Source organism: Pseudochaenichthys georgianus, chromosome 21 (genome assembly GCF_902827115.2).
Source record: "Pseudochaenichthys georgianus chromosome 21, fPseGeo1.2, whole genome shotgun sequence".
NCBI classification, from domain to species: Eukaryota; Metazoa; Chordata; class Actinopteri; order Perciformes; family Channichthyidae; genus Pseudochaenichthys; species Pseudochaenichthys georgianus.
This window is the reverse complement of record NC_047523.1, coordinates 23,935,786-23,962,529: the sequence shown is the minus strand read 5'-3', so window position 1 is coordinate 23,962,529 and position 26,744 is coordinate 23,935,786. Positions and strand designations below refer to the sequence as shown.

General features: G+C 40.4%; 1 protein-coding gene across 2 annotated transcripts in view; it reads left to right on the top strand.

Moving 5' to 3' along the window:
* Window positions 1–741: 741 nt before the first annotated feature.
* Window positions 742–26,744, top strand: part of tanc1b (tetratricopeptide repeat, ankyrin repeat and coiled-coil containing 1b) — a 105,937-nt gene continuing 79,934 nt past the window's right edge. Inside the window, exons 1-2 of one of the 2 annotated variants that reach the window (XM_034109769.2) lie at window positions 742–950; window positions 13,205–13,298. In XM_034109769.2, coding sequence (XP_033965660.1) covers window positions 13,238–13,298 — 61 coding nt within the window. In that variant the 5' untranslated portion in view covers window positions 742–950; window positions 13,205–13,237. The remainder of the gene's footprint in view (window positions 951–13,204; window positions 13,299–26,744) is intronic. The other variant, XM_034109770.2, reaches the window with a different exon arrangement.

Genomic DNA, 26,744 nt, shown 5'->3' with positions numbered 1-26,744 from the left:
CTAACTAGATTTGGTTAAATTATTAATTTACTGTGTGTAGTGTGCATATGTGTGTGACAATGAAATATGATCTGATTCCTCCGTTTCCATTGATATGATGTTAACAGAAGACAGCTGTGTGTATGTTGCCTATAAATGAATAGCTGTGGTACTTAGGTGTTTTATAATTGGCAGTAAGTCTGTGCTCAGTATATCTATGTAGCAACAAAAATCAATATATAGAGAATTCAGTGCAGAAATGTATTCCTGCACTGTGGCAAGAGCTTTGAAACATCATTAAGACATTTCATTTGGGACATAATAGCCTTATCAGCAACAAAGCCCAATTACAGACTGTTTCTGAGATTTTAACTGCATCTTACGGTAATTGTCAGTTTTATAAGGATCACACAGGTATTTTATTAGCCTGTACATTTATAGGAAGGGTTCTCCTTGTAAAAAGTTTTATTTGGACTTTATTTAACTTAGTTGTGAAAATACCTGAAATAATTGTTTTTTAATGCACTAAAGAAATCACCATAGAGCATCTAACTGAATAAATAAAACATGGACAATTCAGGTCATTTTGAACGATTTGGAGACTTTTTAAAGGGGGATTTTGTGACTTTTACTGGCCAACATCATTACATTGCAAGCTTGTAGCCTGCAGTTGTACAGTAAATAATCTTGGATATCTAGCATCCTGTCGTGTCCATGAGGCATGCATGTAGAATGGGAAGGAGGAAGGGGGAAGAGGAGAAGGAAGGAGGAAGGAGGGGGAGTTTGTCCTGGTTCCCTGCTCTCTGTTGATGTTCCTGCCTCCCTCTCAGATGACCTCATGCGGGGAGGAGGAGCCCGGTGGCCCGTAGCATACCTTGGTGGATCAAGTGGGGACTGAGTTTGTGTGGGAGATATACGCAGAAAGACTTGGAAAACTTTGGTTATACTTTCATATCCATGACAATTATCAGGTAAGACAATACTCTCAAGTTAACTGTGTCGACGGAGTTACCCTGGAAGTGTCGTTTCAGAAAAGTAGAGATAAGTTTTCCATTCAGGAGTTTTAGTGGCAGTGAGTTGGGAGGAATGTCGGGACATGTCCATTGACCTGCCGTCAAAACCACCGGGAGTGACAGCACTGTGTTTTACTTTAAACTTATTCTCTGTGCTCGGTCTACTTTGTGTGTGCCTTACGCCACTTGACGTTAAAGGTAACCGTTACCCACGCTTGCTAGCTCAACACGCTGAGTTGAGTTGCTACGTTATCTTACATCACACACTTACAGGTAACCTTTGCGTTTGGCTGGTATGAATTGGAGCTAACGGGGCACTGATAACTGATTAAACAAGATGGTGTTTCACTTTCATGTGTATCACTTTTACCTGGATATTGTCCTTATTTTTAACATCTCATGTGTTTAGAACGAGCTATGTTGAGCTCAAACGATGAGTCGAGTAACTGTTGGCAGCATGACTGACAGACAGAGGATTATATACATTTAAGTGAAAGTACTTATTATATTATTATAAGTTTACTGTACACTAGGGCTGCATTACCTGTCTATTGATTTTGTTTTATTGTTTAAACTGTACAATGCCTGTCATCATTTCATAGAGTCAATTGTATGAACAGCAGTCAACAATTCCAAAGATATTCAATAAAAAAATAATAGCCAGGAACATTTAATAACTGATGGATTATTTTTGTCAGTAATATTTAGCAAAATACCAATATCTGTGGTTCCAGCCCCTCATGTCAGGATTTTGCAAAGTTTTATGATTTTAATGTAATATCTATAATGGGTTTTATACTATTGGACGAATAAAACATAAAACTAATAATTTCAGCTCTGATAGACTTTGACTAGGCTATTTAGAAATACATGAACAAATAGTTGGTTATTAAAGAGTAACTTCAAAGTACATTCATACTTTACTTACTTAATTTATTACATTAATTTATTTGTAATGTGCAGAATAGCCTTAATTGCTTGTTACTAAACATCCAATAACTTTTGAATAAGGGTAATACTTATTGTGGAGCAACATCCTGCTCAGTAGGATGCAGATGTTTTATAAAAAGGTTACTTTATAACTATGTGGTCTTGTTTGATGCTAATTTTAGTCTGTATTTTCTGATTGGATGAAGCGGTTTCCAAACCAGAACCCAGCCCAGATATAGTGGTAGGGTTAAGACTACAGGACTGTAATCTCGTCCGCCCACATAGATTTAGTCATTGAAGTTTGACCACTTGCTGTGTATGACTTTTTCTGTTTTCAGCAATCTTTTCAATAGAGGAATCCCCTTGTAGCTTAGCCAGGTGTCTACAAATCAAAGCTATGTTTTCCCCTTCTGGAAAACTGCTTGTAAATGTCAAGAAGCTGCTTTGATCTCTGAGAACACATGAAGTCATCGATTGGATGTTCTCTCTGTGATATAAAGCCTAATAACGTCTTGGATTCTATCTGACATGACCGTAGCTATTCCTGTGTTGAGTGACTTGTCTCAATCTAGCTTCGAGGGCAGTTCCACTGTTCATACAGCATTTACTATCTATTCCAAACTCAACAGGTGAAGCAGGCTTTGCTTCTGACAATCATGCTGACTGTAACATAGAGATAGTCAGTATTCACTTTCAAACATAATTTCAGGCAATTTTAGGCTGATTATAGAACCATTACAGTAGATTTGCATGCCTCAATGCCAAGGCTAGACAGCTACTCCAATTGTCTACCAACTGCAGGGTTGGGAGATGTTTGTACTACAGAGCACTCATCTTATTGAAAGTGCCACAAGAGTCTGCCTCCCGGACTCGACAGGGCCTAGTTCCCATGGTCCCCGGCCAGTTGGCCAGTAACAGATGCTGGCATGAGAGTCGCATTGTTATGGCTGAGGAGGGAAAGTTATTGGAGCCAGTGACCCGACAGACAGCACATTTTTGATGAGAAGGATGATTTTCTACTTTTGTACTTCTCTAATTGTCGAAGCACTAGGATCCAGAATTGATTTGGGTTCAGGACCCCTACTGTCAGCATTCTGTTTAACCAAGATTATTTTGGGATGTCAGAATACTTGATAACACAAATCAAACGTGTAAGCTCTTAGGATGCTCTAAAATGACATCTGTGGCATTGTACTGTGTGATTAAAACTGCACATTTTGGAGTAGCCTTTTATTGTGACCAACCAGAGGCACACCAGCGCAATACTCATGCAATCAGCATCTCGATATGCCACACCTGTGGGATTGATGAATTATCTCGGGCAAATGAGCAGTGCTCACAAACAGATTTAAACCAATTTGTGACTAATATTTGAGAGAAATAGGCTTTTTGTGTGTAGAAAAAGTCTTAGATTTTTGATTTCAGCTCATGAGAAATGGGAGCAAAAACAAAAGTGTTGCGTTTATATTTTTGCTCAGTATATGTTCCTGTTCAAATTACCTCCTGTTTGGTTGGTTTGTTTGTGCTGGTATGAAAGCTGTCATTCAAAACGTCTGTAGCTATTGGGCTTTATGAGGGTGGATATGGTATTTTAGCTTGCATTTCGAAAAAGTTCAACAAGAAAAAACAGCTTGAAATGAACCAACCTCCTATGCTATCTACATGTAAGTGATATTCATATTGCGTACAATAGCGACCATTATTATCATAAGAAGACATTTTCACATGCCAATCATTTAGATGGCTGTAAGGCATGTTGTGAAATATTAATTTAATAGCTGAAGATGCGGAAAGCAGTTACTTCCTGAGGGCCTGGAACTGGAACAAAGCGCAGGTTGTTATGCTTTGGGCAGTGCAACACGATCTCCTGCAATGTGGTAGCTGAAGTGATCATAAAAACCTGGCTTCCTCGCAAAAATATGGTAAAACTCTATTTTCTATTTACTCTTTATTGTTGTTCTAAAACAAGACTCATGCCAAGTTATGAAATGCCTAGATATTCACGGGCAAATAAATCATGTTGCACTCTCAGTGGTAGCATGGAGGATCACACACAGGCCTACAGCCCAAGTGGTATTGTGTAATTGAATTAACTTAGGTGTCCTAAAGGCTTATGACAAGTTCTGTATCAAAGTGTCTTGTATTATCATTTAATTTCCCTTCGGGTCATTTTTCAAAGCATTACATAATGACAGCCTTGCATACTGCCTTTGCATTTCAGTGATGTGTTGGAAAGTGTGACACAATCTGGATTACATACCATCTCATCATTTCTCATTGGATTATACCGTATAATCTAGGTCTGTGTACACGTGCTTATCTGCACTCATGCTTGAATGGGTGTATCTAGAGCACGTGTGTTTGGAAGGGTTTCTTAGTAACAGCTGTAAATGATTTACATTTTTGTCAAGCCTATTAGAAAGCCTCAGAGAGGGAGGGAAGAAGGGAGAGAGATGCTGAGAGCCTCAGACATACCAAAGTGTGAAATCAGCATACTCACCTGCATAAAGTCATTGGGAATTAGATGGATGGGCTCATATTTCACAAGTAGTTTTACAGTAGTATAGTGTTAGAAGTTGTATTTATAAGTCACCATAATGACATACAAAAATTAACCACTAATACTGGTTACCGATGTGCGACAAAAATCTCTCCTTATCAACTCTATTTTAAATTTCTTGTTTTTAGTGAGTCTCTGAATAGTTTAGGGCTGACATTGAAAGGCAAAAGTGTGCAGTTTGATTGATTTCTGACATTTTGTCACATTCACAAACGTTCCTATATCGGTTGAATTTTTTTTATTTCATACGGACAACAAGATTTAATATAGTTTTAAGAAAGAGCTTGTCACTAGTTGGGTTTAGTAATCTCCGAGATATGTCAATGTGTATCTGTCTCGGCTAATATTTGTCTTTTAAAAGTCATTGCACAGGAATGGCTGGGCTTGTCTCATGTGACGACTTTAAGTCAACAGTAACTATTTATGATCAAGGCTAGTCTTCCCCTATTCAGTTATTGCATATACACTGATAATCCAAAGTTCTTCCATCGCTGTTGGATGACTAACATTTCTTTAGACACTAAATGATATCATAAGTAGTTCAGTACAGTGAAAGCACTCCATACATGACAAGTGGGTTTGACAACTTATCTACAAAGTGCTTCTTGGGTTTAATGCCCTTTTAGCACTTGCTAAAATCCTGGCTTTCTATTGTTTCATTTTAAGTCAGTTCATTATATGTGACCGTCTGACCTACAAATCATAGCATGAGGAAAATCTCTCTTGGTGTTAGCAAGAACTTCCTGCAGACTTTAAACACTACTGGTTAATGTTTTACCCTTACTCAAACACCAGGCTTCCTGGGAGGCAAATGTGGAATTGTGTGTAAGCAATAATGGTATAGAATGATTTATTTATATGTTTCTCCAGATGTTCATTGACATTCATTAACACGTGATTGCTACTGCAAATCAGTATATAGTAATAATGTTTAATCTTCACCGATAGCAGGATTTAATGGCTGTAACTGATGAGATGATTGTTGCTACTCAGCGTGACGTTAAATATATGTTGCCGGCTGATGATTTGGGGGGGGGATTGTTGGTGTGATGTCAGCAGTGTGTAATCGTTGTGGAAAGGAAAAGCTCAGTGAAGAAAATGGTTTGTAAAGTAGAAGAAGAAGTAAGACCGACTCCAAATTTGAACTCTTTCATAAAATCATGCTACACTGATCAGTCGAGCTGAATTAATGGAGGTTATATGTAGGCGTGTCTTAGTCTATGGATGGCTTAGTTTTGATTGTAATCTGGTTAGGATGTGATATATCTTGTCCCATTACGTTTTCTGGTATAGTCAGTTTCCACGGCTTGGATGAAACTGTGAATTTGCAGCATGCCTCGACACTTCTAGAGCAACACTGCTGGGACGCAGTCATTGCTGAGCCAGCATGTCGTCCTGTGTCTGGATTTATTCATCAGTCATATTAGAAAAGATCAAGGACAAGTGGCCTCAGAGGGTGAATCAGACTTTCCAAAATGACTGTTCTTTTCCCACGGCAGTCTAATGAGTAGATCAGACGTGTTATCCTTCATAATTTCACGCTGAGCCATGTGGCTAGTCCTCCTCAATAAGACACTAGCTGGCTTTGCCCCAAGCTACACATTTGTCTGTGATGGGATGATATCATTTCCATCTATGAAAAGTTAATAATCACAGGGGTCTTAAAGTCGCTATTGTTTTTCTCATCATTTCATTGTGAAGAATTCTCTCCAGAAACATATAATATTCCCTCAGAATCAGAAGTTGTGAGAATTAGTGTGTGGCAATTAAACACAGATTATTTGTCTGGACATCTGTTATCTGTCTCATATCACCTTAACATTCAAGGATTTTCTTAAAGGATAAAAACAATTGGTTTGGTAATTCTCTCATAAAGTTAAGTTTAAGAAATATTGTATAATTTAGACTATTTTATCTGCCTTACGTTGAAAAGTACAAAACTAACAGTAAAGTGTTAAGACATTTTCGTTTTCGTCTGAGTATAAGATGAGAACCTGCTTCTTATGGGCTCTGAGGTGGGGGGCTTTGCTGGAAGCACTTCAAACCCGTAGACTAGTTCCATAAAAATGTCTGTTCTTTTGTTATTTCCCTTCCAATCATGTGAGTGTGAAAAACAGCCCTTGCTTACAATGGCCACTGCGACTGTGCTGTCCTTCATACCTACTCCCCACACTTCCTCTTGCAGGGGTTTGTTAGTTAACTTCCCATTGTTTATGGACCACTTGAACCCACCGTCCAGGCTGAGCCGGTTTCCTGCCCTCAGTGAAGGGGCAACAAAAGAATAGATAAGTATGTCGTTCACAGAAGCATTAAAAAAATATCTGATCACTTTACACAGGTTTGATAAATCAACTTGAGGGTTGCTCAAATAATAAGATGTGGCGGCTGCTATGTGTACATTTGTACATTCACGTAGAATGTGTTGATAAGGAGAGCTGGCAGGCTGTTTATGCGACAGATGAACGCCCAGGGTGGAAAATAGCTGTTTGCTGCAGGAGTTGTGAATCTGATCTGAGCTTAAGGGTGTTCTCTCTATTGTGTGCCACAGAGGACAAAGCAGGTTCTTACTCACCACACCAATGTATGTGAAATGCTTCCCTGCCAGAGGCAATGGGGTCAAACAATCCTATTTCCTCTCTATATATAGTCTTCTCGGACAGCTATGGCTAGGTGGCCCCATTAACCACATGTCACACCAGCATTGTGCAGGGGAGGATTTTTTCTTCTTCACAACCTGTATAGATTTGAACTCTATCAAGTCAGGAATGACCTGTTAAAAACATACATGTTGATAACCCCAGGCTCCCCTTAACCATTCTGGTTTCCAATTTCTCTTGTGTGAAAGGAAACTGCCTCCTTATTATACAATACAATGGAGTCCTTTCAATTGTTGCCTTGAGCCGTTCCAAGGTAACAGACGGTCCACAAGTGAATGTCGTAGAGCTGACATCGGCCTGGTTTAAAACGCAAGCATCCTTAATCTTACATGTTATTACCCCAACACATTGATAAGGTCTATGCTGTGTGTGTTCCTTCAGTTGCTTGGGGCATTTTAAAACCTGTTGAGGACTTTTGATGACTCGGTTCTTGGTCCTTTTTACATAAAGTGAGAGACAGTAATATGAGCCATACACGTTGCTGTTGCTCTGCTGCCTCTGTTTGCTCTTGGGGTGTCTTGCACATGACGATATTAAGAGTCTATTTTCTCTTCTTTCAGCCCGTGTGTGTCCACAAAGACATGGGAGCCACTGTAGGACTTTCACTGCTCTGTTTTAATATTGAGAGGCCCCTTCTTAGGGGCCATGCTTTGAGGCTGATATCCAAACACAGCTTAAAAGCGCTGGGATGGACCTGACTTTGAGGGCTCGAGGAATCTTGTTGCCCTTCTTGCTGCATACTTCACAGTCCACGAGTCCTCTCTGAGGAGACTTTCTTACAAAGGTCACAGTTATATCCCCACCTCAGCTTAAACCAAGCTGTGTTTGATGTAGATTGTGGTGCCTTTGCTGTTGAAGGATCCACACACTAAGCCCAAGGCTTAGGCAACATCAACACATATTGTCCTTGCTCCTGTTTCAAATAATATATTCATGAATTCAGAAGACTTGATGGAGATACTTGGAACAAAATGACTGGTCTCTGCAGGGAGAGAATGCATCAGGTTACAATGGTGTGTTGAAAAGTTCTTGGTGTATACAGATACCCACTCTTATTTCATGTTATAGTTAGAAAGCAAACATCAGCAGCTTACTGAATTATTTGTCTACTGTTAGCTGCAACAAAGGATCCCTACCTTGCCTTACATCCTGCCCCAATATTGTCTTTGGTAAAACTGTGTTGTATTTGGGTTTATTTGTGGAAAGAGACAATATTATACTAGTAGTTTCACTGTCTCAAAAATACTTGGTTCCCTTCTGAAAAGCGTTTTGTGTCTTTGCATCTCTACCAGAAATTAGGGTCAGTACAAAAATAACATCATCTTGATCCTTGACCATCTGTGGCTATTGCAACTTTGTGTCATGGTTGTCTGTCCAATTGGCAAGAATGTGTCAGTGTCTCGAGGGGAAACCTATACACACTGTTATAGTATGAAGCACTGGTTCTATGTTGTGGCCAGTGGCGGCCGGCCCATAGGGGCGCCGCCCCACCTCTTCACACATAAAAAAAAATATATATATATATTAAAAAAATTTTTTTTTATTTTATTTTTATTTTTAATAAACAAGGTAAATATTATATAATTGGTATCAGTAAAATGTATAATCTACAATAAAATCTCGTTTAAAATTGTGTTACGACGATGTCTAAAGTTACTGATAAGTCACATGTTTCCTGCCTGGCCTTGCCCATGTGTCATTACCTTTATACAGTCTATGGTCATTACCCTCTCTCGTCTGGGCGGTAAGAAAGGAGCCCTCAACCAGTGCAGCAGCAGCCACTAGCAGCTGACTGTTGCTATCTGTAAACTATGATGCCGAAACATAATTTCAGCCAATCAGCGTCGTCAAATCTGATGATCACCGGGCGCCAATGTCAGCGCCCGGTCCAGTCTGTGAGTAGTTTGGACAGTAGTGACCCGTATCCGGTGGGGTGACGCAGTACGGCAGTAGTTGATGAGGATGGCTTCATGTGCAGGTGGAGTCTCCGGACCTCGGTCCCCGCCCAATTCCGTTCAAGAGCTAATCTCCAATCCTTTCGAAAGGAGAAGTTTGGGAGATAAACTGTTGCTTAAAGACCATGGACCGGACCAACCCGATTTGTATATATCGCAGCAAGCTCGTGAAAAAGACAAAACGTATCAACGAGGCTTCTCACGTAGCTGGTAAACCAGAAAGGCATGGCTAGCTGGATGCAAACAGGTAAATTCTGTCTTTTGTTTCCCATGCTTGCTCTTCAAACAGCCGGGGACAGATACGATCTGTTCAGAAACTAGACAAAAGTTAAACATGTACAAACCACAGACTGTCTGTGTCATGGAGAATACAGTCACTGATTTATTTATGTCTGTATAGGCCATTGTTGTGAGTGTGGACGGTCGGAGCATATATAACGTTAGCTTAGCCAAGCTCCATTTAGAAAACACGCATTTTAAAAGGGTTTTTCACCTGCCGTCTGTCTGCAGACTTGTCAAAGCGTTAATTCATGGTTTTTACTAACAGTATGTTGTTAATTCGGCATCATTTTGAAACGTGTATTACAATTAAATCACGGTAAAATATGTTCATCTTGTTGCTCCCTTGCCAGAGATTCTCTCTCTAGTTTAGCATACTCAGCCCGACTCAGCCTGGTTGTTCCTGGCCCTAGAACCACGATTTTATGGGGCCAGAAAAACTGTGAATTAGGACCCGCTAGCCGGTACTAGGCCAAGTGGAAACGCAACCAAAAACGGGCTCCGCTCGGCACGCTTAAAGTGAGCTCCGCTCTGCACTGGAAACGCGCCATTACATCGCCAGAAGTCCTAATTTAAGGGGTCATTTCTTCCAAAACATTTTTTTGTACTCACTATATCAACAGCCCCACAAACATATTTTCCACCAGCCGCCACTGGTTGTGGCTCTTGTGAACCAAAAGATTACATTTTCAATATTATAATCACTATGTAATTGTTAAATGAGTATTATTGACAACCCTTTCGTAGCGCATTCAAAGCTTTAATTTCAGTAATTTTCAAGACTTGATTTCTCCACCTTTGTCTAATGGAGGCACACCTCAGGATGAATCGTGATATTTGAAGATTGTGGCTGGAGACGTGGTGTCCTCTCACCGTGGGTACGGCCTGCATGTGTCTGGTGGCTGTGATAGGAAGGAAGAATGGAAGGAATTTGTCATGTTGGCTTTTGGAGGCACTTCTCATTTCCTTTGGGCTAACCTGGGCGGTGTTTATTGTTACTATGGAGATGAGCAGCCAGGTCCCACACAGCACTCATTAGGCTAATGTACTGAACTATGCTATTCCAAACTAAACTGAACTAAACTATTGTGTGTGCAGATAGGCACAGTCCTCAGATCTGTTTCTCACGGTATCACACCTGGCGCTTACCTTGCTCTCATATTTTTTTTCTTCCCTCACAGCCACCTGTACATTCCTGAGCATTATACTTTATCCACTTTCAAGAGTGCTGCTCTGTACTTGATCCGGCCATTTGACCTCCTTCCCATTACATCAGTCTTTTGATCAAAGTAGACTTAAATCATACCAGGCTCAAATAACTATCATTTAGATTATATCGCAACAAAAACAAAAACGATAATAAATATTGTGTATCCTGTGAGTGCCTCGAGACCCTAGTATAAGTGCATTTCTTATTTCAGATGATTGTTTTAGTTGCCTGCACAATTATTTATGTTGTCTCAGTTTAATGTTATTAAGTTGTGACAATGCTATTAAACCATGTGAATGGTTACGTATGCTATTTTTATTATCCTGTTCATAATGGAAAGACCGAGAGGGTTGGCAGACGGAAATGTCATCCTTGGAAAGAAGCGGGCTAGAAGAAGTGGTTTTGAAACAAGGAAAGTATTAGTCCTCAGCATTTCTACTGTACTTATTACTGGGAAACAAACCACAGTCTCTGCCACAAGTTAACAGTAGAATCAAAATGCAGAATAATTGTTACCCAATTGATATTTCCAACTATCTGTCATCAGTATGGGTTGATTTGGTCTGTCACACTACGTGAATCAACGGAACAGTCAATTTAACATCCCAATCATAATTGAAGCTTGAAATATCAAGTTCAGATGTTACATGGGGTCAAGTTTGAGGATGTTTTCAATTAAAAGCAGTTATTCAACAGAAGAAACTAGGGCTTGAAACTAGAGATGTCCCGATCCGATCACGTGATCGGGGATCCGATCATGTGATTTTCAAAAAATCGGTTATCTGTTACCTTTTTTTTCTCTTAATGCATTGCATAAAGATCGGATCGGGAAAAATCGGTATCGGCAGATTGTCAAAATCAAATGATCGGAATCGGATCGGGAGCAAAAAAAGGTGATCGGGACATCCCTACTTGAAACTCATCTCCAGAGAGAGAATAATAGATTGAATCTGCCAGAATGGATGTGATGGGTGGAATATTGAATCACTGAAAATGTGTTTTCAGTACAGACTGATAGAAAGGCAGTTATGTTGATTCATTGAAAATGTAATAGAGCCTAGGAATGGCAAATACCCAAATGGATCAGTTTAACTTTGGGTAGGTTAGAGAGTTTGAAGTGCTTGCTTTGTCTGTGTTTTCTCTGGATATGTAAGAATGAAACACCAGAGTAAACGTGTGTTGCGTGGAAACATTCATAATCTTGATTTAAAGTTTGGCTGATTGGATTGAAACCTCATGAAAAGTTAATTTTTTGGAGCAGTCAAGGCTGAGTTGTAGTGAATAACGGATTCAGAGGAGGCTCTGCTTCACAATGTTTCATCTGAAACCATCAAGGATGAGAAAGGGTGGATCGATAGCCTTCTGCCAGCAGCAGTAAAATGACTTTGATATTTAAAGCCTGGCTTCTGGGGTTAAGAACTCAGCGCGAGGACTGTGTGTTTTGTTTGCAGAAGTTATTCCCTTATTTGGTTTAAACCATTCTTTTCATTGGAGGGATTGCTCTGCTGCTATTAATACAGTAGGGTAGCAACCTATAATGTGTTTAGAAGGTTAGAAACCAAAAGTCCCACACATTTAACTGTTTAACTGCTGCTGTGTTTAGTTAAGTATATTTTACCAATGTACTGCTACGTAAGACTATAAATAATTCCAAAGTAAACAAGCAGATCCAGGCTGGAGCCTGAGTTCATGTTATACCGTTTACCCCAAGGGATTCAAAATGCTCACCAGCTTGGGAACAAGCATGGAAAGCAGGACAAACACCCAAGTTCAGTCACATAGCATCAATTACATGTGGAATTCAGGGCATTCGACAGTGTTTTCCTGCATAGCAAGATAGCAGAATGTGTCCGTTTCTGTTTAAATATTAGAGCATTCTTTCCATGCACCCTTCTGCTGATGACCTGCAGGATTGGGAGTGCTGTGGGAAAACTCCCAGCCGGGTGCCAGCTAAGCACTGTACAATGCAGATGTGTACTGTTTTTACATTGGTTTTTGAGGACACATTTGTATCGCTTGTTTTTGGGGGGGGTAAAAAGATACTTGCAAATGTCAGTGTTTAAATGGTTTGATTATTGGCAGGTGAATTGAGGAAATGGCCTCTGTTTTTCCAATCAATAGAAATGAACGTGTTGGTATTGCTGGATAATGTCTAATGTCTGAACAGTTTCTTCCCCTCCGCTACCGGCCTCTTAAACAAGGCCCGGCCCCCCCCACTGACACTTTACCTCAGCCACTGCATAGTCTCTATATGCATTACATTAATGCACACACTGTTCAAATACTGCTTACTGCACATATTCTTATTTCATAGTTTATATTCTATAATTCATTCTATAATTGCAATCTATTTCGCTGTAAATTACTGCTCTATTTTATTGCTATTTAACCATATTTTATTACAGTGTCCTTAAAGATTTTTTGTTTTATATTAGATTTTTTGTTTTATATGGAGATTCTTTGTTTTATATGTTATGTATGCACCACAACATCAAGTCAAATTCCTCGTATGTGTGAACCTACCTGGCAATAAACCCGTTTCTGATTCTGATTCTGATAGATTTGACTATGAATACATTTCTGTTGTCTTGTTGTGTCTGACTTTTTTTCTTTTCTCCTAGGGGCCCTTCAGAGAGGCTTCTGGGAATCTTGCCATGTTCAAGGCAGTGCTGAAGAAGAACAGAGATGGAGGCAAGGGGAGCAAGAAGGACTCAGGTATGTGGAGGATTATAAAGAAAAAACAGCAAGCTCATTTACAGCGAACCAATAACCCCAAAGGCTTGGATGCAAATCTGATCATTTCATTTCAGTGAATACAAATTCCTCTTTGAATATTGAAACTTTATATCGTGTCTTTCATGGAAACCCTTCTTAGTAAAGATTCAGAATGTGAAGGCTGAAGTGAGTGAGTTGAAGCTGAAGTAAACCAAAGAGAAAGTTTAGATGAAAGCATAAAAGTCCTGCTAAATCTTAAGTGTGCACTTGGCACATACTTATACACTTATCCAAAATGTATGTTCCAGCAATTACCTGAACATTCTGTGAAGGAATCACTTCTTTTTTTTTTGCCTTCTTTTTTTAATACCTGTATTAGTCCCACAGAGGGGAAATGTACATTGTTACAGCAGAAAAGAGCCAACGACTATGTAATAATACCCAGAGTTGCATGAAAACAAATCAAGCGTAGATTGCTAAGTGTCAAACGCTCATATATCAGCATGCATTAACTATCAATCCACGTTTACAACACTACTTTGTAATAGATCCTTAACACTTTACACACATTAATAAACCTCAAATATCCTTGTTCTTTCTTTTTTTAAATATTTTTTTATTGAGTCAGGCACAATGACTTTACATTAATACAGTCAATATATATATTTTTTCCCTTTCCCCCCCTCCCGGTCCTAGCTAGTAAATTAAATAACTAACTAAATAAATAGATACATGTATAGGTTAAAGTAATGTAGAAGATAATATTAAAATAAAATGAATAGATAAGGAAATAAAGAATAGTAACTGTAATACATGTACCCATATACTCACATATGTATACCCACATATACACATACATGTGTGTACATACCCACACACATGTACACATGCACATACAAACACGTACATACATACATGTATACAAAGACAGAAAAAAAACAACAACAAAAAACGGATAAAGAGACACAATACAAAAAAAAATAAAAAATACACACATACATTCGTAGTTCCCCCCCTTTCTTCTTAATTTAGTGTCTTAAGTTCAGCTATGTAGGCTATCATAGAGCCCCAGACAGATTCAAATAGTTTTGAGGACCCCTTCTTTTTTGATGTCACTGCGTCTATGTACCACCCAATTTTCAAAGAACCATTGTCAGATCTCTAACTCTTACTTCAGAGCAGGATCCCTTCCATCTTTATTTAACTTTGACTGTAGGCACAACCTCACCATTGTGTCACAACAGATGTTACCGTTTCCTTGGGAAATCTTTAGTATTTTCCAACATGACTAAACATGAATCACTTAATAATACATTGTTGACTTTTTTCTTATTCACACAACAGCCCCCTCCAATGATCTCTAGCATATGACTGCTTATACTGCATCTACCAGCCTAGACTTGATTTACTACCCAAGGACTGGTTTTAACAGGTAGTCTGGTTCAAACAGTCACTGCATACAGTAGGTCTTATAGTTCTCTTCTTTCTGCCTTTACCAGACATTATTCTTTCACTCAACAGTCAGACAGCTACAATTAAAGGTTACAGATCACCTCCTGTCACCTGCTCTACATCAGAGTACAGAGGGAGAATTGAGTATTGTTAGCTTGTCTTTTTATTGTTTTATATCAAGCTGTAGCAACCTGTACCACTTGTATGAATCACTCTGATAACATAGCTTCTGTTACCCGGACACCCACACATAATGCACTAAAACACAGGATGTTTTCTGTACGTGAAGACTGGGAGCATCAGCGTTTTATGGCGGGATACAGCTCCTTTATCCCAGCTCGGCTCTCCCAGTTGGACCCCATCCATCAAGCTAAAGCAGCTTGGTCCTCCTTTCTCATGCTGGGACAATAAAATCTGACCACTCCTCTCTGTTGTTTAGGGCTCTTAAGACAGATGAGAGGTCACAGAGATACAACAGCTAGCAGTGGTCGCTTTGTCACACTGTTGTCCCTGCATGTGGCTCAAATCTTTAATGCTTTTTTATTTCTGGCTAAATGTTTTTTGATGGTCAGACTCCAACAAATCTGTCTGATTTCTTTTGAAACTGCTGGTCTGTGTCACATCTTATTAAATTCGATGACAGCTAGTTCATATATATTTGTCAGGAGCCAAACAAATTCACATTCATGACAAATAGTTAGTTATAAAGGAGCAATACAAGTGTTAAATTGCATACCATGTGTTAATTGTCTGTTGTCCTTGAAGAGGAGAACTTGTTTGTATTTAAGGTCCTTCCGGGGATCTGAAATGAGATTTGTTATGCAGAAGCCCTTATGGGGAAGGCTGTGTTAATCAAATTGGGAACACTGCAGAATAGTTAATGGTCTCTGAGACAAGATAGTACCATATTGGACATAAAATATTCACTGCACCCTTGCGAAGCTTGAATAAAAATTTCATTTTGATCCCAACTGGTGTGGGGATAAAAGTTATTTTAAAAATTAAGTGTCTGGTGCTTTGGAGTTTTGTACTCTTATATCTTACTTGTGCTTTATTATACACAGTTCTATCATTTTGCCATTTTTTATTTAGATTATTTGTTTGATACATCATCTTTGATATGTTTTTGAGATTTAGTCAGCTTTGGGTTAATGTCTCACTCTTTTATACTTGACAGATCAAATGAGTATTTTATACGTTTTAGAATGAGTATTTACTTATGAGCTTGATGATTACTTTGTAAGACTAATTATTGCAGATGAAGGAAACATTTTTACAAAGGCCCTTGTAAAATCTGCTTAGCAACATGCAGTATAATGGAAATCAGTTGGAGGAAAGACCTTGATAATGGTATAATAGCAAGATAGCTCAGCATATGTTGCTCATGACATGGTGGCTATATGGACTGGAGGCAACTTTAAAGCAGTCAAGGAAACTTGGCCCCTAAGCCAGATACCACTACAGTCATTAGCTCTCCTTTGGGATCTCCCCATTGCCAAGACCACAAAAACACAGTTTGCTAATTTAGTCTCTCCATCATTTGCTTCTCCTAGATCTTTCGTCCCCCTCGCTTGCGTCTGCCAGACCTCGGGAATCTGTTTGGAATCGGCCTTTTTAATCCCTTTTAAGTACTTTTTTTATGGTCTGCCACTCCGGAAGTGAGATGCCATGTTGCTGTGGCCTGTTGCCTTTGATGTTAACGTTTTCTGAGAGAGGTTACGTTGCAAGTAGGCCTCACTTGAGTTAATAGAGTTGGGTCCTGAAGGCACAAGAAGATGATTATATTGTAAATAACCTAACAGAGTTTTAATTGGTGTTCTCTTTAAAGATGCAGGCCCCTCAGATTTTATTACATAGTTTCCCCTATGACTTCTTATTAATTCACAGCAGTGTCTAGTTGCACTTCATTACACACCAAATTGCTTGTGCAGTTGGTATGATTGTATTAGGACAGTTTGTTGTCAAGTTTGTTTGAATATATTTGACACTGTTTTCCTCAATGCAAATGCATCTAGGGTCTGCACAGATATACCATAGAGCAGTGGTTCTCAACTGGTCAGGCCTCGGGACCCACTTTTTCCTTTGTCAATAAATCGCGACCCGAAATTTAGATTTTTTGAAATACTAACATAAACTACGCATTCTGGTACACTCTGAGAAGAAAATAAATAAATCTATTACTATGCGACATATTAATAATATTTTATGCCATTGTTTTTCACTTTGTTCTGACAGCTGAACTTGCTGCTCCACACAGAGAGAAGAGCAAAGAAGAGATTGTTTGTGTGAATTACTTTAAATTGTGGGTAAGGGTAGATAGCTCCCATTGTTCTGTGACCTGTCAATCATCAAACCGGGGCTCATATTTCATTATGTGTTCATTTGTATCTGAAGTTGTACCCATGGATGTGTAAAGAATAGTTCTACCACAAAGTTATTCTCCGTGGGGACTTCCGGCAACAATCTTGATTCTGATTGGCCAGAAGACTCGAAAAAACATCAGCAAGGATGACAGAAGTTTTCAAAACCGTTTATGGTCTCTGGTACTTCCAGTCCAACGCCTACTGCATGCACAGCGTTAGAAAATCGGGCCTTCAAAATAAAAGTTTGACTTTTTTTCCACATACACATTTTTTTTCCATTTATCACACATCTCCGACCCACTCGAAACGGGTCCGTGACCCAAAAGTGGGACCCACCAGTTGAGAACCACTGCCATAGAGTATATCACAGGCCATTTGGTTCTTAGTAATATCCTATAGAAGTGAAAGAAAAAGATTAAGGCAACACATTTAAATACAAGCCAATCAGTCGCTTCATCTCGGCTGTGTTGCGGTTCTATGAGTTCAAATTAAGTGAAGCAAAACTTTTCAAGGGAAGATATTATTTTAACTTGAACATGCTTAAGTTTTTAAAAACACATTATTTTTCACATACATACTTTCTGTCTGAATATACCTGTATACACAGTCTGAAAAGTTCTGCTTTAGCGCCTGTCTCCCTTTCTGCTTTGACTCAGGATAAGAATGGCTAAGGTATTTCATAAGCCATCGGTGGAAATACTTACTGTAGATGGAGGGCCAATGTATTCTAACAAGTCTTCATATGACACGGGAATGGGAGCAAATTGTGGATGATTTGTTGAATCCCATGTTTAAATGACATGTCGTCTCATTTCACAGTTTGAAGTCATATGAATACATTCACGATATTTCACCTTTCAGTAATGACAGAAACGTTCTTTTTTGAAGTATACTCCTTCTTACTATCACTTCTGTCCTGGCAGTATTGTCAGTCAGTATCGGTTAATGATGTGATCCCTTTTACTCAGATGTAATTGCTCTCTTGGTGACACTGTGTGTTGGGTAATGCCTCTGAAGGCCCCCCCAGCTTGGGCTTAACACTCGATGAGCTCGGCCGTTTGGGGCAGCTGGCAGACAGTCGTCTGTTGTGGGTGACACAGTGTTAATCACCTGCATTGCAGCACTCATTGAGGCTGATAAGTTTCAGCTGTTTATTCCTCAGACCCCCAACATACACAAACCATGTACACACAAACAGTTAGCAACCACCAGTTGTCAGGGCTTTTCATACTTTGTTTGGCAGTAAGAGACTCATGCACCTGGCGTTACATGATTCAGCAGTCCTTTTGTTGACCTGGCTGCCAGCACAGAAAAGGGCTGTCACATCAAATTGTTCTGCTGTCATAATAATCGCCTGCATGGCATGGTTTGTCAAGTGTCAAAAACAAGTTAAACCATTCAAACCTGAGAGAAGAGAAAAGTATTGCTGCACTCTTGTGCCAACAGACTCCTTTATAAGAATAATTCCATCTGCACCAAAGTCCCCTTTTTTATTCAAGGTTGTTTCTGTATTCTTTCAAACACAGCCCTGCTCACAGCTGAAGAGTGAGCGTTTCATCATGTTTTGTAATCATCGAGGTCTGCCACAGCAGGGGGGGTGGGGGGGTTCACATCTAATGAGGCAACTGAGGCAAGAACGTGTTAGTGATTTGAACTTTTACGTCAATTTGAAGAGGCAATTTCTGATTGGGGAAAAAAACTCATTTCGATTTCAGCGAGATAGAGTAAAAGATAAAAGGAATGTTCATCATGTAGAGGACTCGTACACAAACAAACGGTGTGTGTGTCTTTGATGTGTGTGTGTGCGTGTGCGTGTGTGTGTGAGACCATTAAGCACTACACTCTGTTGCCTCAGCTGTGCTGGTGACTGGTACATGCTGTCTCTGCAGTTTCTGTGAGTTTCCTGGGTGTTTTGACATGAAAAAGTGATTTGTTGCCAAGGGTCACCGTCACACAGCAAATTGGTTACAAAGCAGGATTTTCTCTTGTTTGTAGAAATTCACGAGTTTCTTGAACTTTCTAGCACAACTGAAAACTGAACTGCTTTTCCTTCCGGGAAAAGATTGTCCCACTCTTGACCTGACTATCAACATCGGCACCTCTGTTGTTTCCCCGACTCAGACTGCAAGGAATCTGGGTGTGACCCTAGATAACAACCTGTCCTTCACTGCAAACATCGCTGCTACAACCCGTTGTTGCAGATACACGCTTTACAACATCAGGAGGATGCGTCCCCAGCTGACCCAGAAAGCCACGCAGGTTCTGGTCCAGGCTCTCGTCACCTCACGCCTAGACTACTGCAACTCCCTCCTGGCTGGTCTACCTGCATGTGCCATCCGACCTCTGCAGCTCATCCAGAATGCAGCTGCTCGCCTGGTCTTCAACCTTCCTAAATTCTCCCACACCACGCCGCTCCTCCGCTCCCTCCACTGGCTTCCGGTAACTGCTAGAATCCACTTCAAGACAATGGTATTTGCGTACCATGCTGCGAATGGATCTGGCCCTTCCTACATCCAGGACATGGTTAAACCGTACACCCCAGCACGTGCTCTACGCTCTGCATCAGCCAAACGACTCGCTGCACCCTCGCTGCGAAGGGGACCCAAGTTCCCATCAGCAAAAACACGTGGGTTTGCTATCCTGGCTCCAAAATGGTGGAATGAGCTCCACATTGACATCAGGACAGCAGAAAGCTTGCACATCAGACTGAAAACTCATCTCTTTCGACTCCACTTCGAGCGATAGAATTACTAACAAAGAACTGCTAACAGAGCACTTATATACTAATAAAGGACTGGCTTATCTAAAGCCAGTTGAGTAGCACTTGAAATACTTGGCTCTATGAAACCTGATGTACTTAATGATTCTGTTTTCTTCAAGGTTGTGTCTTCCTGGTTGAATGTACTTATTGTAAGTCGCTTTGGATAAAAGCGTCAGCTAAACGCAATGTAATGTAACAGTGATGGTTGCGACCGTAGGTTACATCTTCCAGTGATGGACTCAAACGCCATGCAATAAACACTTAATGTTATGAAGCTTATGATGCCATTTTTTGTTGAGCCTTTCAGTTAGGTGTCAATACAGCTAACAATACTATCGAAGCTGTAGTTTTCTGCTGTTGTTTCATTGTATACTTTGGTTTAGTTGAGCATCTGACAAACCAGATTTCTACAATATGTCTTCTGTTTTCAATATTGTATATTCCCTCTCTGTGGTGATGCAGTTAAATATTGCAGCGGACATTGCAGAGATGATTTCCCTGTTGTCTATATCAGTTCTCTCTCAGCTGCCCTCATGTGGAATTCTTACTGCTATGGAAAGACTTCCTTCAAAAAACGAATACCACAGGTGGTTCACGATTTATTTGTGCAAACTAAAAAATAGCTTTTAATGGACAGTTGTTTGTCAAATTGGTACTGGGCAAATATAAAACTGCAATCAGGTTTTTAAAAAGTGTTTTCAGTCTTTTTGTCTTAGGGATAAACTAATTGTTTTGTGAAGTCTATTAGAACTGAAAAAATGTAATCTTTGTTCATATGTGACTCAGAAAAACCTAAAGGCAAAAACCCTCAACCGGTTCGCTCTACCGTACAATTATCTCTCACCCTTCGGTCTCTCTGAAATGATTACTTTTTTCTGAAGCTTAAATATGTGCTTCATATTACTAATACTCTAGTCTGAGGTGCTCTGTTCCATCATCCTGGGTGAGAAGCACTAAATCAAGAGCAGGATCAGACTGAACCCTCTACCTGACACGGTGGCCGGCCTTCCCCTCAGACATTAACAAACACCAGTCGGTGCAGGGTCTGCCCACAGGTCTCAGTGTCAGACTGCCTGTGTTCGCCTGGTTCATCTCCGAGAACAGCTGGGTGGCAGCTCTTTGGCCATATCTACCGCAGCCATTTTGAGACATGCTCCATCCTTGTCCTGTGGCTTTTGGGGAACTTAAGAAAACTCCCTCACTCTGTTCTTCCGAACGGATGAGTTTAAAAATGTTCTATTATTAAGAAAACTGGTCTTACACCGTGAGTGTGCTCCAGGTACATCAGGAATGCATGGCGAGGCAGTGGTGTAGTTTCTGGATGAAGCTTGCGCCAACGTAACGAACAATCTTGATTTTGAAACACCAAGAGAGAGATTTTTTTTGACTGAGAAGCACCGATTGATCTTGTTCATACAGTTCGAGTCCCAAAAATAAAAGTTATAGGTGCTGAAGCAGGACAGACAGACAACACGATGTTCACAGCCAGCCACAGGATGTCTAGACCTCAGATTATATTCAGTGTGTGACCTGTTCAGGGGAGGAAGACATGCAGACTCCACATTATGCCACACACACACACACACACACACACACACACACACACACACACACACACACACACACACACACACACACACACACACACACACACACACACACACACACACGCGCACAGGAGGTAGGCAGAGAGGCAAGCAACCTCCACATACATTATTAACATCCTTTGATTAACCATAATAACTAGCTCCCTGACCAAAACATCTGACTCCTTTGTCATCAGCTCATGGTTTTTCTTTTTGGAAAACTCATGCAGCCATGACGCTTGGGTTGGCTTTTAGTTTTCCTCTTTGATTCCAAGTATTCTATCTTTAAATCACTCAAAAATACCTCTCGGCTTCAAGGTAAGTTACCATTTTATGCCCTTCTCGTGACTTTAATTATAAGAAAAAACATTGCGGATAATTGTGAAATAGCTTTTTTTTTGCCAATGTTTGCTATTTTTGCGCCCAGTCATGTTTGTCTAGATTTCCATGTCCAGACAGTTATGGTAGGATTCAAGATGGTGGAGAAAAGAATGCACCTGATCTACAAAGGAGACCATTGAGAGCACAGACCTAACCGGCTATCAAAGCACTGCACAGCCAGCAGGCAACGATTAGCAGGGCGTAGCTCCAACCACATCTTTCACATACACACTCATGTACAAACACACAGACATGCACACAAACACACACACATATACGCCCACAAACCTCAGGTGTATCCACATTAGACACTCCCTGTCTTTCCTTCAGAAAAGCTAAATAAGGGCTCTTGGAGAAAGCAGTGAAGCTGGTCGGCCAGTCTCACCTTGTTCTGTTTGCAGAGACTTTTACAGCAAACATTAAGCTCTGGCTACATTTCACTCTCACCTCACATGACTTCAGACTTCTTAGACAAAAAGGCTTTGAAGCTCAACATTTTTTGATCACATTCCATGCATCAAAATGTACCTTTGGTTGCCAAACACTCCTAACAGGCATTAATGCTGCCTTATTGTATTGCACTGATTTATATTGGGATTACGGTGCCTTTTTGATTAACATAACAAGAACAGTTGTGTGGTCGCTTGCCATCACATTGATTAAGAGTTTTTTGATAAGACCAAGGTGGCGTATATTTTGACTTTCAAGGCGTCTCCATTATAAATCATCTTCATATTTCTTATGGGTCGACTGCTCTTCAAACAGGTTGAAATAAATGTCGGTAGACCTAACTCTAGACCTACTGGAATCACTTGTATTGTTTTCTATTAATTATTATGTGCTATTTTATCCAGGGAAAATATTCTTGTGTTGCTCTAACTGCCTATATCAATAATAACATTTCTTATAAAGTTCCACATTACCTAAAACTATTGTTTGAAGTGTTGATAAATGTAGTTCTTTTTAATCTTGAATTCCATCCCATTGTCCTTTTTCGGTTATATTTAACCTAAAACACATGTTGAAGGACATCTTAATGAAATGGCTAAAAGTCAAATCTGGCCACTGCTCTTCTTGCTCAGCTGGTTCTGACTGAGAGGAATGTTGAGAAATACTTTCCTGGTTCCCCAGACACCTACTGTCTGCTGTAGCAGCCGGTGACCACTCTCCATTACCCTAATTTGGCTCTCACCAACTCGGCATCGGCGGTGCCTGTGACCTTGGAAGTGTGTGCACAGCAACGGACAAGGAGCCAAACAAATACATGAGGACTCGACGGAAGCATGGGGTGATTTCATCAACGGCACATCAACACAGCAGTCATAGCCCCCCCCACTCATCCCAACCCCCTTCCATGTGCAAATCGTTGCCTCTTCAAAGAGTAGGGAACACAGTTTATCAGTTAACATGCCTGGGTGTTTTAAGATTGTCTTTGAAGGGCCGATAGTGGCTGTCATGGCAGTTCATTGGCTGGAGAGGTCAGCAGGCCACTTGTTTTTCTAATTACAGCGTGACCTGCCCGGACAGACACATTCCCCCTGTCTGATTTTCCGTTTTGCTTTCATACCTTTTAACATCCGTTGTCTGTTATCTAAAGGAGCGCCTAAAGTGTCCAATTGATGTATAAGGTTACGCTGTCTGTCACCCAAAATATGTTCTTTTCTGTAGATGACTTTATAATAATAATAATAATAATAATAATAAAGCTTTATTTATATAGCACTTTTCATACAACACATGCAGCTCAAAGTGCAAAATGACACATCACAAGTTAAAAACAACAAGAAATTCCCCTCAGATTATTTGTTAAGAACTTTAAAAGGTACATGCAGCAAAATATAACATTTCATCAGGTTAATAGACACAAGGAGGTCAAATGTATGATATTACAAATACAATAAAAATAAATAATGCTTTCTCTCTGACAGATAAGACACAAGACAACTGAGTCGATGCAACAATCTAAAACAAAATGAACATATAGGAAAAAGATTAAGACCTATAAAATAAATAAAACCATATAAAAGTAGGTTAATAATAAAGACTAAAAGAACATTTAAGTGGAGTGGGGGGTTGCTAATCTAAAAATATGTGTCTTTAGCTGGTGTTTAAAATGTTTGGCCTCTTTGATATATTGCCATGATTTGTTCACTCTGGGTTGTGTTTTTATTCTCGATGGCCATCTCTCCATGCCGTCACAGACTCTGACTCTCAGTAACGTCTGTGTTGGTGAGTGTGGAGGCCTCTGTTCAGTCTTGGGCTTCTGGGGCCTCGTTCTCTCTCCTCTGTCCTTATACTCTGCACTCTGCACTCAGGAGGGTTCGAGACAGGCCGAACTAATGACCTCAGTTCCTTTTGTGCCCAGCCTCAAAGGAACAGAGGACCGTCCACATTGCTTAGCGAAGCGGTTTGTTCCCTCTTCAAATCTATATCTCCATTATGTTAATGGTGGCGTTTCAAGATCATTCTTTATTTGAACACTATTGGTTAAGCTCACTTACAAAAGTAATCAGAGCAGGACACACATTTGGGTGCATTCTGCTGGAGTTGCACAAGAAGCGTGTTTGCTGTCAGAGGGGGTAATTAGCTTTATCTTACATTAATTATCATGAAATAAAAAAATCAGTGTCATTCACTGGCTTAAAAAGGAGTTCTGAGCAACCATCTAATTGCATGAAATGAGGCGAATGTGATTGATGCATGGATTCCCCATCTACGAAGATTTTCAAAGATGGTACAAAGCTGCAAGATTTCCCCTGGTACTTGTTTGCTTATGGGATCAGGCTCTTTGGAAGGATTGGACATCCTTTGTGCCACCTCCTTGTCCATTTAACGTTACTGAACGGGCCGTTGTCCAGGGGTTAGTGGTGTTCTCATGACCTCACCTGGCCCCAGCAGAAGCTCTGTGCTCTGTGCACTGATCTGTGCTAATGGCAATCCAAATCTGTTGTTAAACCACATCTCCATGGAAACATAGGGTCCGAGAACAAACGGCACTTGAGCCTGGAAATGAATAATGTCGCAGAGCGGGTTTATCCTTATTAATAATAGATAGGAGTAAGCTGCAATCGCCAATGTTAAGAGAAATCAGAGAATGTGGGACAGCTGAAAATCACTTCCTATCCGGCTGCTTTGTGACTCCTTCACTTTGAAGCCCGGTGGCCCCAGAGCTGTGTCCGCAGTGTTACAATGATTGATCATAGTATGGACAAGTGTGCATCATCATCCATCATCCACCATCCACCTGTCCCTTGGTTAGACTGTACCAGCTGTTTGCAGAGGACATTGATGTCATTGAGCCCATGTGAAACCCATGTGAGACATTTGATGCTTTCCCTGTAGAATAATCAATTCACATGACACTTAACATCTATAAAACAATACCATGTAGCAGTGCTTTTTATTCAAAATCAAGACTTCTTTCTGTCATTTAGAGAACATATTTTCCCTATGTGCATAGACTGTTGATCAGAGATTACAAGGTCTCACTTTTGGTAGGAATGCACTCAGGTATGTACAGAACGTAATAACTCATGCCAGGTACAAAGTTGAAGAGTGTAAAGCCCAGACAACAGCTGGCTCCCTTTGAAAACTCAAAAGACTCTGATTATGATTTGTGTTGTTTGACGAGAACGTATAGGAGGTGAGAGGGTGTATATTTTCTCTTCAGAGGGAGTGAACAGAGTGCCCCTCTTACCCTGAGTCTGCACTGAGGAGGCCTCCGGAGAGACACTCACACTGACCTCACACACAATACTGCTAGCATGAATATCAATAACTCTCCAGCCAGGACTGTCAACATTGGATCTAATTTATTCCGAATCTCGGATGAAACAAGGTCAAGCCCTTGGAAATTCAACACTTGGTTTGTTTAGATTCAGGCCACAACATTTGCATTTGTGTTACTCTTGCTATTGTCCTCTGTCTAAAATATGCAACCCTTAAATTAATAAATAAAAGAAACGACAGTGTAGCAAGTGTAGCTGTTTTTACCCTGGGAACGGTGTTGTTTAAAACACTGTACTCGGCAATGACCTTGAGACTGATTGATGGTGTGAATACACATTGTGGCCTTGCAAAATCTCACCATCAATAAACTGGAGACTACGAGGTGTTTTTGGACTGACCAACTGACTATAGAGTGCTCTCAGGCTGAGTGAACATCTGTATTCCTAGTGATATCCTCTGACTGTGAGAAGGGTATAATTAAGCTTCTCTTGACTTTTGTACTATTATGAAGTGCGCAGCATTCCTCCTCCTCCGTCTCTTCATTGGCCTTCTTTCTGCTTCCCTGTCACACATCTTGATATAAAACATGGTAAAGATGCTGTCTGGCACAAATGTTTCCCATACCCACTTAAATTGGGGATTTATGAAGAGCAATGGGAAATGTCATGGTTCCTGCCCAGTGCCTCCCTCCTCCTCCTCCTCCTCCTCCTCCTCTCCCCCCTCCCCCTTTCCCCCGACCTCCTTTTTTCTTCTCCCCAAGACACACACCCCCCTCCCTGTCAGTCTCTCTTCCCCTGGGGCCGGTGGGGAAGGCATTCCAGAGCTCAGGCCACTGTGCGCATCAGAGGGGAAGAGACACAGACCGTCTCAGTGCTTTGGATGCAGATCATTTTGCAGTCTTGCTTTGCCTGCAGCATCTAAGCGTTTGCATAAACCAGCTAATTTGTTCTCATTATCAAGTGCATATGAATTTGAGTTGAGGGTTTCAGAGCTGCAGGAACTGTTCCTGTGTCTGAGGAGCTAAAACTAAAGACCCTGTCAGAGTTGTTTTCTCTCCTCAGGGGCCACCCGCATAGATGAGTAATTCTTTGTAACCAGTAAGAGAAATGCGCTGAGCAGTTGAAGTAATGGAATTTGATTGTTGCAGACAATATTGACATTTCATGGTAGAAGA